At 40.5% G+C, this 23,497-nt stretch overlaps 1 protein-coding gene across 3 annotated transcripts in view; it reads left to right on the top strand.

Annotated features, from left to right (window-relative positions):
- LOC110500285 (chemokine-like protein TAFA-5) overlaps nt 1-23,497 on the top strand; it is a 159,556-nt gene that overhangs the window by 74,251 nt on the left and 61,808 nt on the right. For all 3 annotated transcript variants that reach the window (XM_036957699.1, XM_021577581.2, XM_036957698.1), the window contains exon 2: nt 12,106-12,255. In XM_036957699.1, coding sequence (XP_036813594.1) covers nt 12,106-12,255 — 150 coding nt within the window. The remainder of the gene's footprint in view (nt 1-12,105; nt 12,256-23,497) is intronic.

The raw sequence follows: 23,497 nt of genomic DNA on the forward strand, positions 1-23,497 counted from the left end.
TGAGTGCATGGTATTGTTGATTCCCACTCAATAACATGTTTTGAGGTGTGTTTTCTAAGAGGCTATATTTTTCTCACCTGTTAGTGAGAGTGCTGTACCATTTTAGATGATATGTGGTACTGGTTATCCAGCAATCACATTCATATAAAGAACATATCAGTGGCAGCAAGTTGCAAACCGTTATTGGTAGAGAGGTTATGTCCTTTGATCTGTTTTGTCCTGTAGTCACTGTCAGTTTAGAAGCCTAAGGCCTAAAGTGCAAGTGGTATAAATGCCAAATATCAGTTTGTATGCTGTAATATATAGGCCTAATGAAATATTCTCTATTAGCAATTGCCACTCAACAATAAAGTACTATATTGCTGTTTTTCTATATATTTACTGCAGTAAACTGAATATAATGCCGCATCGTGGAGAAATATTGTGGGAGGAGAAATAATCACTGTCTCATTAACATTTTTTAAGTCGTGCCTGCCTTGTAAGCAGATATATTTGTTGCACCCGTTAGTGAGAGTTCTGTGCCAAATTAAGTGATACACTACATGGCAAGAACTATGTGGATATTTGCTTGTTGAATATCTCATTCCAAAATCATTTGCATTAATATGGCTTTGTTCCCTGTATTGGTATCAGGCGTTTGATGGGACTATGGTGTGATAAAAGTTTTTGCTAAATTAACTAAATATAAATTAACAATGGGGAAGTATTATTCCAATGAAATCTACCCTCAAAACAAGGCCAATAATAATGACCAGTGTTTTTTGCAGTTTATTTTGGCATGTTCATTTTCACCTATACATACATTTAAATGTTGGCCATTTAGCAGACAGTCTTATCAGGAGTGATTTACAGTCAGTGCATTCAACTAAGAAAGATAAACAACTAAATATCACAGTCATAGAAAGTTAAACGTTTCTGTAATATTTACTGAGAATGTTGTCGCTTTTCGGGGCGCTACATGCAAATGTATTTCTGTATTTAAAAATACTAAGTGTTTCACTGAAGTATTTCACTGAAAAACATTTCAACATACAACTATTTTGTAGTTTATTTTTGAAATGTTGATCTTTATGGTATTTTGTAATTGTGTTTTATAATATTTGCCCATCCCTGACTATCTGTTTAGCCACAGCATGGCTTCCTTCTTTCTACAGTTTGCACAGATCCATGCATAAATTGGATTGGCTACTTCAAACATAGGGTTATGTAAACTACCTAGTTTCCTCTTTGTAACATGCTGTAACACAGTATGGGTTTGTTTACCTCTCCACCTTGACAGGTGCACAGGCTAAAGCATATGCAAGTGAGCCATATTATGTATGTATTAAGTGTTCACGCTGGTATATATATATATATATATATGAAGATTTGGAAGTGAAAAACACATACACTGTACATCCTAGTGTGCGGTAAAGTAGTGTACACACACAAACACTATATGCATTTAAAGTTGTAGGCGACCCCTATCGGCACACCGTTCCACTGCAAATTGGTCTCCACAGCATTCTAGCATCCTGGTCTTGATGGATCACTATTACCCTGAGAATGACCCGTTAGTTGAGTTAATTAGTTTCTGTGGTGACTAAGGGCCAAATTAAATCACACCTCTGACCCTGTTGCCAATCACAGTTATCCCTTCCTGGCACTGTTAACCCTCGACGGATGACAAATGGGGCTCCTAACACAGACCAGGGTTAATGGGTGAGCAGCAAGGGGAGGGAGTCACACAGGAGTGTGTATATATATATATACACTACCGTTCAAAAGTTTGGGGTCACTTAGAAATGTCCTTGTTTTTGAAATAAAAGCAATTTTTTTGCCCATTAAAATAACATCAAATTGATCAGAAATACAGCGTAGACATTGTTAATGTTGTAAATTACTATTGTAGCTGGAAACAGCTGATTATTAATGGAATATCTACATAGGTGTACTGAGGACCATTATCAGCAACCATCACTCCTGTGTTCCAATGGCACGGTAATTCCAAAGGGTTCCAAAGGGTTAACACACACACACACAGTGGCAAGAAAAAGTGTGTGTGTGTGTATATCTCTATACTCAAAAGCGTTAGCTAATCCAAATTTATGATTTTAAAAGGCTATAGGCATTAGAAAACCCTTTTTCAAGTATGTTAGCACAGCTTGAAACTGTTGTTCTGATTAAAGAAGCAATAAAACGGGCCTTCTTTAGACTAGTTTAGTGTCGGGAGCATCAGCATTTGTCGGTTCGAGTACAGGCTAAAAATGTCTAGAAACAAAGAACTTTCTTCTGAAGCTCATCAGTATTCTTGTTCTGAGAAATGAAAGCTATTCCATGCGAGAAAATGCCAAGAAACTGAAGATCCCGAACAACGCTGTGTACTACTCCATTCACAGAACAGCGCATACTGGCTCTAACCAGATTAGAAAGAGGAGTGTGAGTCTTCAACTGGCAGCTTCATTAAATAGTACCCACAAAACACCAGTCTCAACGTCAACAGTGAAGAGGCGACTCCAGGATGCTGGCCTTCTAGGTCGCTGGAACAGACAGAACTGGCAATAAGTGCTCTTCACCGACGAATTGCGGTTTTGTCTCACCAGGGGCGATGGTTGGATTCGTGTTTATCATCGAAGGAATGAATGTTACACTGAGGCCTGTACTCTGGAGCAGAATCGATTTGGAGGTGGAGGATCCGTCATGGTCTGGGGCGGTGTGTCACAGCATCATCGGACTGAGCTTGTTGTCATTGCAGGCAATCTCAATGCTGTGCATTACAGGGAAGACATCCTACTCCCTCATGTGGAACCCTTCCTGCAGGCTCATCCTGACATGACCCTCTAGCATGCCACCAGCCATACTGCTCGTTCCGTGCGTGATTTCCTGCAAGACAGGAATGACAGTGTTCTGCCATGGCCAGCGAAGAGCCCGGATCTCAATCCCATTCAGCACGTCTGGGCCTATGAGGGCTAGGGCCATTTCCCCCAGAAATGTCCTGGACCTTGCAGGTGCCTTGGTGGTAGAGTGGGGTAACATCTCACAGCAAGAACTGGCAAATCTGGTGCAGTCCATGAGGATGAGATGCACTGCAGTACTTAATGCAGCTGGTGGCCACACCAGATACTGACTGTTACTTTTGATTTTGACTCCCCCTTTGTTCATGGACACATTATTAAATTTCTGTTAGTCACATACTGTATCTGTTCAGTTTATGTCTCAGTTGTTGAATCTCGTTATGGTCATTCAAATATTTACACATGTTAAGTTTGCTGAAAATAAATGCAGTGTACAGTGAGAGGAAATGTTTTCCTTCTGAGTATAGAGATATACACACACAAACACACACACACACTTTTTCTTGCCACTGTGTGTGTGTGTGCTAACCCTTTGGAATTACCGTGATTTCTGCAGAAATTGGTCATAAAATTTGATCTGATCTTCATCTAAGTCAAAACAATAGACAAACACCGTCTGCTTAAACTAATAACACACAAACAATTATACATTTTCATGTCTTTATTGAACACAATGTGTAAGCATTCACAGTGTAGGGTGGAAAAAGTATGTGAACCCTTGGATTTAATAACTGGTTGACCCTCCTTTGGTAGCAATATACTCAACCAAATGTTTTCTGTAGTTACGGATAAGACCTGCACAATGGTCAGGAGGAACTTTGGACCATTCATCTTCACAAAACTGTTTCAGTTCAGCAATATTCTTAGGATGTCTGGTGTGAAATCGAGTTGAGGTTGGGTTGAGGTCAGGACTCTGTCCGGGCCATCCCAGAAGGCGTATTTTCTTCTGTTGAAGCCATTCTGTTGTTGATTTACTTCTGTGTTTTGGGTCGTTATCCTGTTGCATCACCCAACTTTTATTGTGCTTCACTTGGTGGACAAATAGTCTTACATTCTTCTGCAAAATGTCTTGATAAACTTGGGAATTAATTTTTACATTGATGACAGCAAGCTGCCCAGGCCCTAAGGCAGCAAAGCAGCCCCAAACCATGATGCTCCATACTTTACAGTTGGGATGTGGTTTTGATGTCGGTTTCCTCTATGGAACACCCAGATGCTCTTTTGCGAGCTTCAGATGTGCAGCAATGTTTTTTTTAGGACAGCAGTGGCTTCTTCTGCGGTGTCCTCCCATGAACACCACCATTCTTGTTTAGTGTTTTACGGTTTGTAGACTCGTCAACAGAAATGTTAGCATGTTCCAGAGAAGTCTTTAGCTGACACTCTAGGTCTCTAACCTCATTGAGCGTTCTGCGCTGTGCTCTTGCAGTCATCTTTGCCGGACGGCCACTCCTAGGGAGAGTAGCAACAGTACTGAACTTTCTCCATTCATAGACAATTTGTCTTACCGTGGACTGATGAACATCAAGGCTTTTAGAGATACTTTTGTAACCCTTTCCAGCTTTATGCAAGTCAACAACAGATTGCCAACAAAGGGTGTATAACAAAGTATTGAGATAAACCTTTGCTATTGACCAAATACTTATTTTCCACCATAATTTGCTAATAAATTCATAAAAAATCCTACAATGTGGGAGTGGGAGAACTTGCACAATTGGTGGCTGACTAAATACTTTTTTGCCCCACTGTATACACATACGTGTGTGTGTGTGCGTATGCGGTTGATGGGTGAGCAGCAAGAAGTTGATTAAAGGTCAGAGGTCACCTGATTGAATAACTCAGGAAGTGAGGGGGACGCTGTGCTGTGATTGGAGGGTTCATCAGTATTCATATATTTTATTCATGGCTAGTGAATGCAACACGTCCATGGAGGTAGGGTGATAAAACATTTACAATTAATGAGAAATGAATAACAAATACCATGGGGTAAAGTCTGTGTGGTCTAATAAGTATTAGAATAAAAAACATTCCTCCAAAATGCCCTCTTAAGCAATTGTCTAGGCTCCTTTATTAGCTTTTTCTCTTAGAAAAAAGGGTTCCAAAATTATTCTTTGCAGAGGGATAGGGTTCTACCAAGATTTGTTTTCATCTGAATAATTATTTTTGGAAGAGGAGGCCCAGCAAAGATGTCTACATTAGTAGATGTGGGCCCAATACAGATTAAAATATTGTCCCCATGTAGGCTGCCCACATTGGGCAGATGCGCCTTTGGTCATCGGCTCCACATTGGCCCAGTGTGGGCAGCCCATTTCTGATTAGGGCAGCCCTCACTAAATAAGCTTATCTTTTCAAAGGCAAACATTTCCACATTGGCACGATGTGGGCCCAATGCGGGTTAAAACCTTGGACCCAGGTAGGCTGCCAACATTGGGCCAATATGCCTTTGCTCATCGGCCCAACATTGGCCTCAATGCAGGTGGCCCCAAGGGCAGCCATCACTTCGCCTGAAGTCGTTTTTTTTTTCGTTTTTTCTTGTGCATTTTGCTATTTCGCTATTTGCCTCATGACTCCTGCATGCTTTGTTGACTATCAACTTTCTTGTTTACCCTACTGTGGAACAGACTGTTTGTTCACACACTCGGGACTCTGACTCTCTATTGGTTACACTGACTTTTGGCCCCCGATCCTATTCTAACCACCTCTCGCTGGCTTTGTATTCATGTTACCTGATGAAATTGCTGTATAATATGATCCTGTTGCCATCTAATGCACATTCAAATGTCATAAATCAACACTGCAGAGCTCTCCCTGTCCTCTGCCATGCCTTGATTGAATTACTGGTTAAATCTGGAAATGTGCATGTACACCCTGGCCCATCTACTGTTGCTAGCCCCAAATATGCCCTGTGCCCTGATATCTGTTTCACTGATTTCTGCACTTGTATAAGCCTGGGTTTTCTGCACGTTAACACTAGAAGCGTATTGCCTAAAATGGATCAATTGAAAGTGTGGGTTCACAGCTCCAATCCAGATGTGTTGGTCATTACTGAGATGTGGTTATGAAAGAGTGTTTTGAATACTGGTGTTAACCTTTCTGGCTACAACCTTTTATTTCAGCAAGACAGATCTTCCAAAAGTGGGGGAGTGGCAATCTCTCCCAAGAATCACCTTTGGTGCTCAGTTGTCTCCAAGTCTGTCCCCAAACAATTTGATTTGCTGGTTTTAAGCATTAAACTTTCAAATAGCCTGTGCTCGTAATGGCTGCTCAGTTAAACGACCTGTCCCGATTTGACTCTTGCTAAAAGAAAACTTGAATGAGCAAGCCTTCCTTCTTGACCTGGCCTCTAAAGAATCAGCTTGATCCCCTCTGCCAAAGAAGCATGAACCTTCTTTTATATCTTCAGTGATATTGTAAACACACCCCCATAAAGAAAATTAGAATTAATAGGTTCAACCCCTGGTTCGACCGTGAGCTTGCAAAGTTACTCCACCACAAGTATTGCATTTGGCAAAAGGCTCGGCACGCACATACTTAGGCTGACTGGCTCTCGTACAGGTAATAGAGAAATAAGTGCACTCCAGCTATCCGGAAGGCCAAAGTTAGTTACTTTAAGGAGCAGTTCTCTCTGAGTCGAACCAAGAAGTTCTGGAAAACGGTTAAAGACCTGGAGAATAAACCCTCCTCACAGCTGTCATTGTCCCTTAAAACTTATTAGGGCTGAAATCCCGTTAACGGGATCGATATGACAACAGCCAGTGAATGTGCAGGGTGCCAAATTCAAAACAACAGAAATCTCATAATTAAAATTCCTCAAACATACAAGTATCTTATACCATTTTAAAGGTAATCTTATTGTTAATCCCACCACAGTATCCGATTTCAAACAGGCTTTACAACGAAAGCACCACAAACGATTATGTTAGGTCAGAGCCAAGCCACAGAAAAACACAGCCATTTTTCCAGCCAAAGAGAGGAGTCACAAAAAGCAGAAATATAAATAAAATGAATCACTAACCTTTGATGATCTTCATCAGATGACACACATTGGACTTCATGTTACACAATACATGTATGTTTTGTTTGATAAAGTTCATATTTACATAAAAAAATCTGTATACATTGGCGTGTTGTTCAGTAGTTCCAAAAACATCCAGGGATTTTGCAGAGAGCCACAACATTTAGAGAAATACTCATTATAAATGTTGATAAAAATACAAGTCTTATGCATGGAACTTTAGATAGATACACTTCTCCTAATGCAAACGCTGTGTCAGATTTCCAAAAAGTTTTACGGAAAAAGCAAACCATGCAATAATCTGAGTACGGCGCTCAGACAAATACATAAATCTGCCATGTTGGAATCAACAGAAGTCAGAAATAATAAATATTCACTTACCTTTGATGATCTTCATCAGAATGCACTCCCAGGAATCCCAGTTCCACAATAAATGTTTGATTTGTTCGATAATGTCCATCATTTATGTCCAAATAGCTACTTTTGTTAGCGCGTTTGGTAAACAAATCAAAACTCACGAATCATTTTCACTAGTTGCTGACGAAAAGTTCCGATACAGTCCGTAGAAACCTGTCAAACGATGTATGGAATCAATCTTTAGGATGTTAACATAAATCTTCTATAATATTCCAACTGGAGAATTTCTTTGTCTTCAGAAAAGCAAAGGAACAGGAGATACCACTCATGTGAAATGCACATGACCAGCACGTGGCTGCTGGCAAACCTCTGACTCATTCCCCTCTCATTCAGCCCCCCTTCATAGTAGAAGCATCAAACAAGTTTCTAAAGACGGTTGACATCTAGTGGAAGCCTTAAGTGCAACATGACCAATATCCCACTGTATCAGCAATGGGGGCTGAGTTGAAAATCGACCAACCTCAGATTTCCCACTTCCTGGTTGGATTTCTTCTTAGGTTTTTGCCTGCCATTTGAGTTTTGTTATACTCACAGACATCATTCAAACAGTTTTAGAAACTTCAGATTGTTTTCTATCCAAATAATATGCATATATTAGCAACTGGGACTGAGGAGCAGGCAGTTTACTCTGGGCACCTTATTCATCCAAGCTACTCAATACTGCCCCCCAGCCATAAGAAGTTTTCAAGTTGGTGTGGTTGTTGCTGACAAGAAGCACATGGCTGAACTCTTTACAGTTTCACAATTGCTTACACATGATTTCTGAAACTATGACACCTTTTCTCTAGACTACACACAACATCCCAAAACATCTCTTGCAAAACCAAACACTTAATTCAAAAGTATTTGAACTCTTCTCAAAATTATGTTTTTTGCATCAAAACTCTACACACAAACCATCAAATGATTAGCTCTTATACACTCCCAACTACACACGGATGTGATAAATGACTTCTATCGTGTGTCTTTTGCATGTTCAGTGGAGTCCACTGAAGTTTGTCATAGCACTCGCATGTACGTGCACAAATATACAGTATGTATGCATATTCAGTATATCTTTACACTAACAGAAATGCAAGGCTGGGAAAAAATTACAAGTATTTTTTTTACATCCAGATTTCAGGATGAACAGTAACAGCCAAAACAAATACAGTAGAAGATAAACAAAACAGGCTTGTTACTATAAAGAAAAAAAAGCAATTGGGTGCATCCCGTCTCCTATTTGGGTCTAGCCACAGTGCCGCATCAACATCACAAGCAATGTTCTCACTGGCTAAACAGCAGGGGAAGTAATGTCTGGAGCGGCATATCCAGCCCTGGCATGCCCCCTTGTCTATGTCACCACAGGCCTCCTCCATCGCTTGGAGAAGGGGTATGCGTTGGTGGGGTTGGCGATCATATACCTTCCATTGGGTTAAGAATTTGAGAATATGGTGGCAGGTTGAGCATCAAATCTTGCGGATGGTCAATGAACCAATTGCGGACCAGAGCAGCCCGGTGGAAACTTCCGTTGTCCCAGATGACAACAAACCTGGACTGCTCTGGCCATTGGGAATGAGAAATTATGCTGGGTGTCAAGGACGGTGATAATGTGGGTAGTTTTGCAAGGACTAAGCATGGCATGATGAAAGACTGTTCTGACTAATGCCTGCACACATTGTGATGTTGCCACAACGCTGTCCCGGGACATTGACGCGGTGTCCTTTGAGGTTTCTTCTCCTGCGTTTTGTTTTGACTAGGTTGAAGCAGACCTCATCAATGTAGACGAAATCATGCGCTGCAGCATCGTCTAGTTCCATAACTCTGAAACAGACAAGACATTATTGTATGACAGTATGATTAGACAGAGCAGTCAATATGTAGCACAATACACTGGAATACCAATGCCAGGATAGTATAGCTTACTTGTACATATTTATAGCACAGTTGTGTCACTGTCAAATGGTACTCTGTAGAGCTTCATACTAATCTGATTGCATTCCAGGAGACCGCTAAGTGCAGGTAAACTCACTTGTGTGTTATGGAATACTGTTGTCAATGATGTGGTGTTGCAGTTGTCGTAAACTTGTGGTTGTTTGAAATGACAATATTCATTATGTATTGTTCCTACTCTGCTGTGAACAGCTGGTTTCTATCTCCATTGAAGCGTTGTGTAGCAATTCTGCAAAATCATGTGAATGGTTAGAGTGCAGGATTTCTTTCAGTCTGTTACAGTTTTTTCCAACTGCTTACACAAGTTTTCAAAACTGTCTCCATTTTTTCAAAACTCTACACACAATTGAAAGTAATCGGCTGAGAGGGGTAACAAGTACATTGTAAACACCAATGCAATGTAGAAACATAAAATATTTATTAGGCCAAACATTACTGTTGTATACAGTAGCATACAACAAAACCATAAACATATGTAAACCAAAAGTATATTCTTTAGAATACAGTAAAGAACACAATTATGTATGTGGCGTCCCAAGGGGGCAGTACAGGAATTGGTAGAGGGGGTGGCAGTCACCAGTGCTAAGCTACACTTCATCTCTTCTCCTGCCTGAGTCTGGCCACGATACTTCGTCCACATCACAAGATAGGTTCTCTCTTGCCAAACATCGAGGGAAGAATCTCCTAGCATGGCGTATCCAACCTTGGACAGAGGCAACCTCTATGTCCCCACATAGACCATATTTATAATTGCAGTCTCTTGTACATCTGTAAACAAGCATCCTCGTCCGCCATGATGTCTTTGCCTTTCCACTCTGTACAGAATTCAAACACAGTATGTGTTCAGCATAGGAACTGTAAACAATGTACAAAAAAAGGTAGTACAGCATGATAACCAACCTTAGTCATTCAATGCAGTGCAGTAAATGGATGGCTTAGAGTTACAAATGTTTATGCAATACTATGAAGGCATACGTATTTTACAGTACATTACTGTACTGCTAAAATAGTCATTAGATAGTTGCATACCTGTTCTCATTTCTGAAGGTTCGAATTATGGACGCCACTGTAAATCGACTCAAATTGGGCTGGACTCTCAGTCCAGCCTCTCTCATGGTCAAACCGTGGTTGATCACATGATCAACAAATGTTGCCCTAGTCTCATTAGAGATGCCTCTCCTTCCTTCTCTTCTTTGCCCCCGTCCTCTTCCTCTCCCTCCTACTCCTCTTGCTCTCTGTCCATTGTTGGCATCCATTGTTCAAAACAGGTAATCTGACCTTTGACCTATTTATAGGCCTATACTACAGTAAAGCAGTGATTGGTTAGTGATCAGTTAAGCTATTAGTGTTTGCACATGTGAGGAGTGTGTTTGTGACCTGGTGAATAAGTGTAGCATTTTGATTGGTTGTGTTTGGAAAAGGAAAGCAAGTCACTTCCTGTTAGATTTTTGTGTTTTAGGTTGAGAATTGTGTGTAGTATTTTGAAAAAAGTGTTTTATGCAATTGACAACTGAGTCAAAGGCTGAGAAATAGCTTATGGTTTTTCACATTTGGTGTGTAGTTTTGCACTTGAAAAGATTGTGTGTAAGCAGTTGGAAAAAACTGTAATATAAATGTTCATGTAGTGCTGTAAGTGCAGTAGCATGGTATAGAAGGTAGCTTTACTTACCTGTTCTCATTTCAAAATGTCCAGATGACACTTGCTGCAGTGTAGCAGCTCAAGTTAGGCTGAACCCTCTGCCCAGCCTCCCTGAAACTCAAACCATGGTGGACCACATGGTCAACCAAAGTGGACCGGATCGCATATGTGATTGTTCTCCTTCCGCCTCTTCCGCCTCTTCCTTTTCCCACTCCTCGTCCCCTCCACTCCTCTTCCTCTAACCCTCTCTCCATTTTTGTCCATACCAAGAAAGCCTACCTGAAGCCAATTTATAGTGCTCAAGCTCTGATTTCTAAGTAAAGTAATTAGCTGTAAGTGTTTTCACACGTGAGCACTGGATGTAGGCAATCGGCAAATGAGTGTGGCATTTTGAACGGCGGTGTTTTCCAAACGAAACACAGTTTTGAATGATATGTCCAATGTAGAGAACTGTGTTTAGTGTTTTGCAAAAATTGTGTTTTACAATTGCAAACTAAGTGTAAAGCAGATAATAGCCTGCAGTTTTGCAGACTTGGTCTGAAGATTAGGTACATGAGTTAATGGTTCCACTGAGTGTGCCTCGAGCACCACTTTTAATGTGTAAGCAATTGTAAAAAAAACTGTAAAGACCACTTCATTAATTCAGGATTCCTATTTGACTCAGCCATGCCTCCTTGTCCGTCCAAGATATCCTAATCTCCCACCCCTTCTAATGCGACTAGCCCCGATGCGCCTCCCTCTTTTCCCACTGCTCTACTAGAAAGTTTCTCCCTGCAGACAGAGGAGTTCCTTAAACTTGACCCCAAAAATACCCTTTCTTTTTTAGGAAGTATGCGAGGCACAGGCGTTCGCTTTGCCTAGCCGGGTTCTGCTTGGAACAAACAAAACTTTGTATGCGTGCGCATTTAGGGTATAACTAGCCCCTCAAAGAAAGGCCTTATGATATACTGTATGTAATGGATTGGCATAAAGAGTTAAATGTTGTTAATAATGTTGGTAGAACTGTTCATAGAGGGTTCTAGGAAGAACCTTTAGAGGATGAAAGTGTTCTTGGTGGAACCCTTCATAGAAGGTTCTTGGAAGAACCATATACAGAACTCTAAAGGTTCTAGTTAGAACCCTCTCTGCAAAGGTTTCTACTTAGCACCAAAAAGGGTTCTCCTAAGGGGACAAACTGAAGAACCCTATATGGTTCTACTTACTCTCTTGGGGAAAAAGGTGCTATGTTCTGCCACTCTGACAATGTATTTTCTATGTGATGCCACTTCCAGGTCAACTGGCGGCAGGGACATGTGAGATTGTGATGCTGGACAGGGACAGCAGTCAGCCCAGACGGACCATCGCCAGACAGACTGCACGGTGCGCCTGTAAGAAGGGACAGATTGCTGGGACGACAAGAGCCATGCCAGCCTGTGTGGACGGTAAGAGCTTTTTACATAGTTTAGAACAAGTCTGGAGTGATCCCTTTACAGTATGTGGTCAAGTATTTGGAAAATGTTCAGTACTGAGAGAGATTTTATAATTTCTTCAAACAACCATCTTTATTTAATATCGATTAATAATTGCAATAATGAGGCTGGTCGACCCCACACCCTTGAGTGTTGGACCGAGTAACCTAACCTTTACACAAATGCAGAGTACTATATAAAGCTGACACTAAAAATTAGTCATGATTGGTTCCACCCATCTCATGATGCAAGCATCATAAGCCACTCTGGGTTCATCCTGTCGTTATCTGCAAGTGGGTTGTTGTCTTAACCCCACCCTGGCTTAGTTTCTCTGATGCAACAATGATTTTAGACAATGAGGGATTGTTTTACTCCCAAGCTAACCCTTAGTTAAACACATTCTTGTCTATGTAATGCAGTCTTTAACTAATTTGTCAGCTCAAGCCATCTCTGGTGACTGACTATACACCCAGATTAGCTGCAGAGAACTAGAGTGGAGACCATAAAAACACAGACACTAGTAGGACATAAATGTCTTGCTATTAGTTAAAAATGAATAATATCAAATAAATCTGGTAAATATGTAATTTTTCCCTCACAATATACAGGTGGTGTGTAGACCAGAGTTGGACATATTAGTCACTGAAATAAGCCTATGCTATCACCGATACTGAAGATACATTGCAGATACAAACATTCAAACTAACCAGTACATTTTGCAAGCATATAGTAAGGGTTGTGATTGCATTGTTTTTGTCAGAAAGACTGCTGGAAGAGCTCAGTGATGTCATGTCAGTGAATCATTTCTTATACCTTATGCTTCACATTATCTGATGCTTTGGCATGGATACGTCCGTGAAATCTCTCTTATGTTCTTATCGTTATCAAGTTACCTTTGACGTTCCTTTTGTCAGCAGTGTCAGTATGCCGTGAATGTAGCACATTTTTCCTATTCCCCCCAAGCCAATGCTATTTCTCTGATGGCCTCAATGTATGTATGTATGTATGTATGTCTGTCTGTCTTGTCTGTCTGTCTGTCTGTCTGTCTGTCTGTCTGTCTGTCTGTCTGTCTGTCTGTCTGTCTGTCTGTCTGTCTGTCTGTCTGTCTGTCTGTCTGTCTGTCTGTCTGTCTGTCTGTCTGTCTGTCTGTCTGTCTGTCTGTCTGTCTGTCTGTCTGTCTGTCTGTCTGTCTGTCTGTCTGTCTGTCTGTCTGTCTGTCTGTCTGTCTGTCTGTCTGTCTGTCTGTCTGTCTGTCTGTCTGTCTGTCTGTCTGTCTGTCTGTCTGTCTGTCTGTCTGTCTGTCTGTCTGTCTGTCTGTCTGTCTGTCTGTCTGTCTGTCTGTCTGTCTGTCTGTCTGTCTGTCTGTCTGTCTGTCTGTCTGTCTGTCTGTCTGTCTGTCTGTCTGTCTGTCTGTCTGTCTGTCTGTCTGTCTGTCTGTCTGTCTGTCTGTCTGTCTGTCTGTCTGTCTGTCTGTCTGTCTGTCTGTCTGTCTGTCTGTCTGTCTGTCTGTCTGTCTGTCTGTCTGTCTGTCTGTCTGTCTGTCTGTCTGTCTGTCTGTCTGTCTGTCTGTCTGTCTGTCTGTCTGTCTGTCTGTCTGTCTGTCTGTCTGTCTGTCTGTCTGTCTGTCTGTCTGTCTGTCTGTCTGTCTGTCTGTCTGTCTGTCTGTCTGTCTGTCTGTCTGTCTGTCTGTCTGTCTGTCTGTCTGTCTGTCTGTCTGTCTGTCTGTCTGTCTGTCTGTCTGTCTGTCTGTCTGTCTGTCTGTCTGTCTGTGTCTGATAGATAGTGAGTAGAAGGACTGACATCATGACATGTAATCCCCCACCACCTCACCCCGAGCGCACTGCGTCGACACAGGGGTTTGAAATTTGTGTCATGGCCTGTGTGTCTGGTTCCGCTCTGTCCCCTAAAACCAGTGTTATTTGTTCTGTTTCTTCCTGGATCACACACAAGGAGTAGCCAGTCCACTGGAAGAGAATAAGACAGAGAATATATATATTTTTTTATTACTGAAATGTAATTTGTTTATCTTATTGAGTTCTCAAAGTCTGGGCCAGTATGGTAATTTCCCACATTTAAATTGATACAATCTGAGTCTTTCCGTCCAACACAATCCCTGTCCTTAATGTGTCAAGTCTCAATCTCTACTCCTGACGGTCACCTCTCGAGAAGGATAATCCAAATGAGACCCATCACAACCAATGCAGCTGAATTCTGGAATTGAATCCTGATAGAAATTCTGCAAGATGATCTATCCAATGAGTCAGCTGCAACATACTGAATCCTCAGAATAATATATTATCTGTTTACTCTCTGTATTGCCATTACAAAATAGTTATTCTGCTGGTTGAGTGCTACACATTTCGGAAGCAGTTTGTTCAAGTGGAGGACAGGATACATTTAATCTTCCCAACTGCCCAGTTTTATAAGTCCTATCATTCCACCCGGTCTGCAAGGAGACAACGAACACGGACAATAAAATCCTCTTCAGACACAATCTCAATTCCATGTCAAAATATTCCTCTCAGCACAATTGATCCAGATTCATGTGCCGATGTGATGCTTTTAATGTGTTGCATAAATACAGACTCCCCTTATGTCATTTTACTCTCCTGATCCCTTTATTTACTTGTAACAATGTCAGAGTCTATCTATTGATTCCCATCAAGGCAGGTGAAAAAGAGAGCAAGGCTTCTGTTGCCGAGCAGTGTGGGGGTGGAGTGGACGGGCCACTACACTGATTAAGAGGAGAGCTAGTAGAGGGGCTGAGGACAGAAATATTGTACCTTCTCCTCGGTTGGTCCGAGAGAGGAGAGGCCGATGAGGGTGTTTGTATGAATGTACTAGGCTCTAAATTACAAAATAATAATTGGCTAGCACTGGTGCTCCTAACTTTAAAAAGTTAGAAGCACAACATCAAATTTAGGAGCACCAGAAAATAAGATTTTAAAATCAATTGAGATATAGCCTATATGAATTTGAATAAGATATATGTTGTGCCCTAGAAACAAATATGTTACCCTGTAAATACATTGGTTCATTATTATAAAAAGTTAAAATGTTGACACGAATAACTGTCATTGAAATTTGTATTTATTTATTTTTATTTCACCTTTATTTAACCAGGTAGGCAAGTTGAGAACAAGTTCTCATTTACAATTGCGACCTGGCCAAGATAAAGCAAAGCAGTTCGACACATACAACAACACAGAGTTACACATGGAGTAAAACAAACATACAGTCAGTAATACAGTAGAAACAAGTCTATATGCGATGTGGGCAAATGAGGTGAGATAAGGGAGGTAAAGGCAAAAAAAAGACCATGGTGGCAAAGTAAATACAATATAGCAAGTAAAACACTGGAATGGTAGATTTGCAGTGGAAGAATGTGCAAAGTAGAAATAAAAATAATGGGGTGCAAAGGAGCAACATAAATAAATAAATAAAATAAATACAGTAGGGAAAAAGGTAGTTGTTTGGGCTAAATTATAGATGGGCTATGTACAGATGCAGTAATCTGTGAGCTGCTCTGACAGCTGGTGCTTAAAGCTAGTGAGGGAGATAAGTGTTTCCAGTTTCAGAGATTTTTGTAGTTCGTTCCAGTCATTGGCAGCAGAGAACTGGAAGGAGAGACGGCCAAAGAAATAATTGGTTTTGGGGGTGACCAGAGAGATATACCTGCTGGAGCGCGTGCTACAGGTGGGTGATGCAATGGTGACCAGCGAGCTGAGATAAGGGGGGACTTTACTTAGCAGGGTCTTGTAGATGACTTGGAGCCAGTGGGTTTGGCGACGAGTATGAAGCAAGGGCCAGCCAACGAGAGCGTACAGGTCGCAATGGTGGGTAGTATATGGGGCTTTGGTGACAAAACAGATGGCACTGTGATAGACTGCATCCAATTTGTTGAGTAGGGTATTGGAGGCTATTTTGTAAATTACATCGCCAAAGTCGAGGATTGGTAGGATGGTCAGGGTATGTTTGGCAGCATGAGTGAAGGATGCTTTGTTGCGAAATTAAAACGTCATTTGTAGATTGAGGTTTTTAAAAGCACTATTTTCATATTGAGATACATTACATTGAAAATTATACACTGGCTCTTTAAGAGTGTCATGTTTGTAATGATGACATGCTAGACATCCATTGTTATGATCATTGATTTCCTGAAGAAGCTATCCCTATTCCTTTCTTTCTGTGCCCCAAAATGTTTGGATATACTGGTAAAGTTACCAGCTTGTTAGCTAGCTAGCTAATGAGTTAACAAACATGACTGAACAACGTGTAAAACCAATGAGGCCCACGGGTAGTTTTAGAACTGCCTGCGACATAGTTTTTGAATGTAAAATGCAGCCCCCCCAATCTCTCACAGGAAGAAAAAGACATTGCTCTGGTAAAATGGGTGTTTGTGCTAGAAACACACCGTTTTCATTGTATTAATGATGCAAGCATGGCTCTAACGAATCTGCACTCGGGAAACAACGGTAGTGTGAAGCCTTATCGTTACAACAATTATTATTTAAAGAATAATAATTGAATACTAAAAAATATACATAATTTTCTTACCCAAATTAAAACTCCAGGTTGCACAGTGAAATATTAGGTTGCACTTTAAAGCTGTGTGTGTGTGTGTGTGTGTGTGTGTGTGTTGGCTATTGACACTGACAACACTACCCCTAATGGTGTGGGTTACACACTCAACATGACAAAGTGGGTCGGAGACAGTCTCCAATTGGCCTCTGGTGTCCCATGGGAAACTAAACCTATTGAAGTGTGAAAGTACCATGTTTCGCCAAATAAATACCTCTGTTCCTGCTACTTCCACAGCCCTTTATCAAATTTGATGGTGTCTTGTGTTTATTAAATGGATCACAACATTTTCTTTGCAACAATTGGTAGAAAACCAATAGATTTTGCTCACGATGAAAATAAATTGTGTGTCAAGCCAGTCCTCCATGAAAGCAATTCAGTTTGTCTTTCTCTTAGCAACCTACTGCTTCAAACCAATTCTCCTTGAATAGTTAACAAATGGCAGAATTCTGAGAGGGCCATCCCTATGGTTCAATTCTCACATGAAGACTTTTCTTACAAGCCCAAAATGGTTGATGGCGAAATGGACTAGTGATTACAATGTTATGACAACGCTAGTGCTTAGAAATTTCTGTTATTTTCATTTTTTTCAACAACTAATTGACCAATGTCAGTTCAATAAAAAAAAATGTGTGAGCTCAATGTACACATTTCTCTGTTAATGTAAGTCAGATCAAGCCCAAACTGTGCGATGTAGTAGGGAGTTGCGTTTCCAACAAGACAATATTCTACATCATTTAGCACAGAAGACGTGTTAATTAACTACAATGATCATAATCCATTGCGCGCCTACTTGTCCGGTTTGTGTTTATTTTACGCCTGCTACGCCTGCTAGAAGAATGCGCGATTTAGAGGGAAAGAGAGCAGTTTCTTTGTGAGATAACTCTACCTGAAAATACATGATCTAAGTGATTGATAGTTTGTATTCAGCAGTCTTAAAATTATGTCTTATTTACTTTTTGACAGACAGCATAGGTAACAGCTCTATAGAGATGAGATGATGACTTGGAATGAAATAATCAAATAAAACAAATGTAATATACACAACAACTGAAATATTTTATTCCAGTAAAGTAACGTGAATAAATTATGGTTGATAAGGGATGAGCAGTAATGGGCAGTCACTACCATCATGGGACTTTTATTCATTGTTTTATTCTGTGTTGTTACAGCATTCAACCCGCATAATGCATGATGCATTTAATGTAAAAAAAAAATAATTGTATCGAAACCAAAATCGAAAACCATAATTATTTTCTTAGAATTCAACCGAATCCGAACCAACCTAAAAAATACCTAATCACTAATCAGCACAAGACAACCCTAAAATAATTATTCAATTATAAACCATTGCATGGCAGTGGTATGTATTACAATACACTTATTATAAACATCTCTAAATGTAGTGTGATTATTGACATTTACCAATTAAAACAACCCAATCCAATACCATTGCAAAGCAAAATACTGTGTGTGTTTTTTACTTTTACCATTGAAGACCATTAGAGACCATAACATTGAAACCATTACAACTTATGTAGCCTAATATTGTGCTTGTTTACCAGGAATGGTCTAACTAATCCCTACCTTTTCTTGAAGGTAATAAACACACAGAGTGGCCGTTTCCTGTACACAGATTAAGCCAAACTGAATTGCTTTCATGGAGGACTGTATTGAATTGTGAGGATGACCACACTATTTATTTTCATCATTAGCAAATGTTGTTGGTTTTCTTCGCAAAATGTATCCATTTAATCAACACAGGAGAACAGCAAAATGGATTAAAGGATGTGGCAGTGGTAGGAACAGTGGCATTGCAGTAGTAGGAACAGTGGCATCTAGTGGGCAGAACCTGGTACTTTCACACTCATAGTAAATAATGCAAGTGACTTCAATGGCTAATTTCTCTGAACAAGGGAAAAAAACATATTCCAGGTTCACGGGAAATGCATTACATAAGATGAAAATGCAATACTCCCTGCATTGCAGTGCTAGAGGCGTCACTACAGATCCGGATTCAATCCCGGGCCGCATCACAACTGGCCGTGATCAGGAGTCCCATAGGGTGGCGCACAATTGGCCCAGCGCCATCCAGGTTAGGAGAGTGTTTGGACGGGAGGGCTTTACTTGGCTCATCGTGCTCTAGCAACTCCTTGTGGTAGGCCGGGCGCCTGGAGGCAGACCTCGGGCATCACGGGAACAGAGTTTCCTCTGACACATTGGTGAGGCTGGCGTCCGGGTTAAGCGGATGGGTGTTTGGTGGGTCATGTATCGGAGGACGCATGATTCGACTTTTGCCTCCTGAGCCCATTGGGAGTTGCAGCAATGAGACAAGATCGAAATTGGGGAGAAGAAGGGGAGAAAAAAAGCAATACTCCAAGCCGCAGCATACTACCGGTCAGACATAATGAAATGATACTCTATACTGGTTGTTGGGATGGGCTTTGAGCTGGGTGTGGGGTGTCCGTGGCTGGCTTTTGATACTTTTATTGGATTCCTCATGTCTTACTCATTGTTAGTAAGAAGTAGGGTCCAAATCGGATATTAGGTACTATATTTATTGACAATTATACAAAACCAATTAATTAAAATGGCCTAAATAGCTTAATTTCCGAGAGATCAAATTGTATTTCAACAAGATTATATTTCAGGAATTCTAATCTTGAGATGGTGGGTGTCGAATTCTCTTTATTGTGCTTTTTGAGGTGGAACGACCCATAAGGGTTCAGTCACAGATTAGATGTACTGTACATTTGTATACAATGGCTCTCTGTATTGTATACCATTTGTTTTGCGCAGCAGTATTTAAAAAGGCTTCTAAAGTTTGTAATTTCCACATTAAAATGGCAGACTTGATTTGCTCTAACAACAAAATGTATTAACCCCTACAACAAAATGTCCATAATTATAATCCACATAAAAATGAACATTTCCTGTTACTGCAGGATTATTTTCCTGCCATAGCAAACTGGCTCAAATTAAGATCTTTCATCCTACATCTGTTACCAAGCATAGAATTGGGAAAATATATGTTGAAAATGTTTGAAATTAGACATCTGTTTCACAAGTTTGGACAGCACAGTACAGTAAAGAAATGTAGAGGAGAGAATAGTTCAGTATAACACAGTACTGTACTGTACAGTAGAGTTTTGTACAGTACAGTAGAGCACACTAGAGCACAGTATAATTTACTCTACTGTACTTTACTGTACTGAACTATACTCTGCTGTACTGTGATGTCTAAACTTGTGAAAAATAGACGTCTATGATTGGTACAGATTTGGTCCAATCCAACCAATTTTGACCTTGCTTGGGGACGGAGCTCATTTGAATAATAGCCAGTGTGTAGAATGGTATCCAAAATACTTTTATTTTTATTTTTTACCTTTGTGTACCTATTCAGGTACATCACCATGAAGAGAATGACATTCATAATCTTGCATTTCTGTATATTACAGATCAGGGACAGATGATGTTCTTCTGTTACAATAATTCTGTTACTGTAGTTCAATAACCAAGATAGATTTTTTCAAACGGAAGGTGTCGTATCATAGCTGACACCCCATTATTTCAGCAGACATCTTTGAATCTTAATTCGGAGTAGATATTTAAGAGTTTTGGTTTCATAAACTGAGGGAGATTTTACTGTCATTCTGTTACCCAACTTTACATCTGCACTGCTCTTTGAGTACATGTGTTTTTGTAAAATTCTTAGTTGAAATTGTTAAAAGTAGTCATGTTCTTAGAGTTGTATAGTTTGTTACTTTAAAGTAAAAAATAATTATTTTACTATGGAATTGAGAAATCACATCATGTCAACTCAGTACAGTCCATTAGTATGAACTGCAGTACCTCTAACTAGAAGGAATGGGGCTGTCTGCCAGTGCTGTGTGTTGGGAAGGGAGGTTTAGTGATGTAGTGAATCATAACGGGTTCCTGTAGTAGACATCCAGATGGGGGGTGGGGAGGCTGGTGTGCCTAGTAGTCTCTATGGGCATGTTAAACCAGCTCTCTGGCCTCTGCGTCGAGATGGGAAAGGCCTCCGGAATACAAATCAGACCCTAGAGATGGTGGGAGTCATTATCTGCCACCTCTGTATGAACGCTGCATATAATGTTGGGTTGGAGTTGCAGTAGGAGAGATCAGGTGCAGCTATGTATGATGCATAACTGCCCAAGGAAAGCTACATGATGGAGGGAAAGGAGGAATTTGAATGTCAGTTAAACAGACAAATGGTTGAAAAATTGATTATTTTGGCAGTTTGAGAGCACGTGATGGTTTATTTTTAGGTAACAGTGTTACAAAACAACAACTTGAGCATTTTCCTTAAAAACCCAAAGTTCCTTATTAGCAGCAGTTGGGAAAATCCATTTTGAACACAAAATGATCTCGAGAGGGACTCCTTGAAGAAAAGAAACTAAGCACCAGAGATTCTCCTATTCTTCAATGATATTCTCAACAACTTCCACTATCTCTATCAACACTTCTACTCCCCGGAACGTTGTCAGTGAAAATACTGGAGAACTGTCGAGTGTTGAGCCATCACTGCTTTCTCTCCTACCAAAGACAGACGAGAAAAATTTAACTCCAAGGAGTACTCTTCGACTCACTCTGAATGTGTTTCCTGAACCTAATGCAATGTTATTTCTCTAGGGAAGTTATATCAAAGTTGCTTTATGGTGGGTTTACAAAAAACATATTGTGTAGGTTGTTTTCTGTATGACAGGCAGAAATATAATACGCAAAGAAACCTGCATGCTTTTCCCTTCAGGGATGTCTACTGACATGTGACACAGATATTAGCATAGAAATAAGTGTGGTAAGTGCCACTTCGCTCATTCCCACTCACTTCTCTTCCCATCTGTTAACATTACACCCCTCTTTCTTTTAATTTGTTTATGCTGAATTGCTCAGATTCATAAAGTTCAAAATAAAATAATCCTAATGGAACTAGCTATACATTCAGAACATGAACATGATACATCATCAAGTTATATAAGTTCCTAACAGGGGGAGTTGACATGAAATTCCACGACAGTCAGCAATATCCTCTACATCCAAGAAAAACCTATGCATCAGATGATCTAGCACTGATGCAGTTTGAAGGCACCAGACAAAATGGCTTCCTCCTTATCCTCCTCTTTAATAAACATTATTTACCGCACTTCCTGTTCCTACCCATAACCCCTTGCTTCCATCACTTCACCATGAATCAGAATGCTGATCAGGCATGATGAAGAGTCCCAAGGTGTTGCACGGGTTTCGAGTGTTTCAAAGCTATTGATAACGTTAATTGTTATTGATGTCCTATTAGTAATGCTGAGCGATTAACTGAAATTGCATTTTTGCCGGTTATTAAACAACTAATTGACAGACATCAGTTCAATTACTTGAATTCCATTCCATTTAGTTTTTTTTTGTGAGCCCAACACACCATGTTTCTAAAGAGAAATCAAATCATTCACGAGAGAAATTAAGTCAAGAACTAGAGTTGAAGTCGGAAGTTTACATACACCTTAGCTAACTACAATTAAACTCAGTTTTTCCTTATATTTAATCCAAGTGAAAATTCCCTGTTTTAGGTCTGTTAGGATCACCACTTTATTTTAAGAATGTGAAACGTCAGAATAATAGTTGAGAGAAATATTTATTTCAGCACATTCCCAGTGGGTCAAAAGCATTGCCTTTAAATTGTTTAACTTGGGTCAAACGTTTCGGGTAGCCTTCCACCAGCTTCCCACAATAAGTTGTGTGAATTTGGGCTCATTCCTCCTGACAGAGCTGGTGTTACTGAGTCAAATTTGTAGGCCTCCTTGGGATTGAAGTCAGGGCTTTGTGATGGCCACTCCAATACCTTGACTTTGTTGTCCTTAAGCCATTTTGCCACAACTTTGGAAGTATGCTTGGGGTCATTGTCCTTTTGGAAGACCCATTTGCGACCAAGCTTTAACTTCCTGACTGATCTCTTAAAAATGTTGCTTCAATATATCCACATTATTTTTATTTGTCATGATGCCATCTATTTTGTGAAGTGCACCAGTCCCTCCTGCAGCAAAGCACCCCACAACACCCCTGTGCTTCACGGTTGGGATGGTGTTCTTCGACTTGCAAGCCTCTCCCTTTTTCCTCCCAAAATAACGATCATTATGGTCAAACAGTTGTATTTTTGTTTCATCAGACCAGAGGACATTTCTCTAGTATCTTTGTCCCCATGTGCCGTTGCAAACTGTAGTCTGGCTTTTTTATGGGGGGCTTGGAGCAGTGGCTTCTTCCTTGTTGAGCGGCCTTTCAGGTTATGTCGATATAGGACTCGTTTTACTGTGGACATAGATACTTTTGTACCTGTTTTCTCCAGCATCTTCACAGGGTCCTTTGCTGTTGTTCTGGGATTGATTTGCACTTTTCGCACCAAAGTACGTTCATCTCTAGGAGACAGAACGCATCTCCTTCCTGAGCGGTATGACGGCTGCGTGGTCCCGTGGTGTTTATACTGGTGTATTATTGTTTGTACAGATGAACATGGTACCTTCAGGCATTTGGACATTGCTCCCAAGGATGAACCAGACTTGTGGAGGTCGACAATTTTTGGAGGTCTTTTTGGAGGTCTTGGCTGATTTCTTAAGATTTTCCCATG

The sequence above is a fragment of the Oncorhynchus mykiss genome, chromosome 21 (assembly GCF_013265735.2).
Source record: "Oncorhynchus mykiss isolate Arlee chromosome 21, USDA_OmykA_1.1, whole genome shotgun sequence".
NCBI classification, from domain to species: domain Eukaryota; kingdom Metazoa; phylum Chordata; class Actinopteri; order Salmoniformes; family Salmonidae; genus Oncorhynchus; species Oncorhynchus mykiss.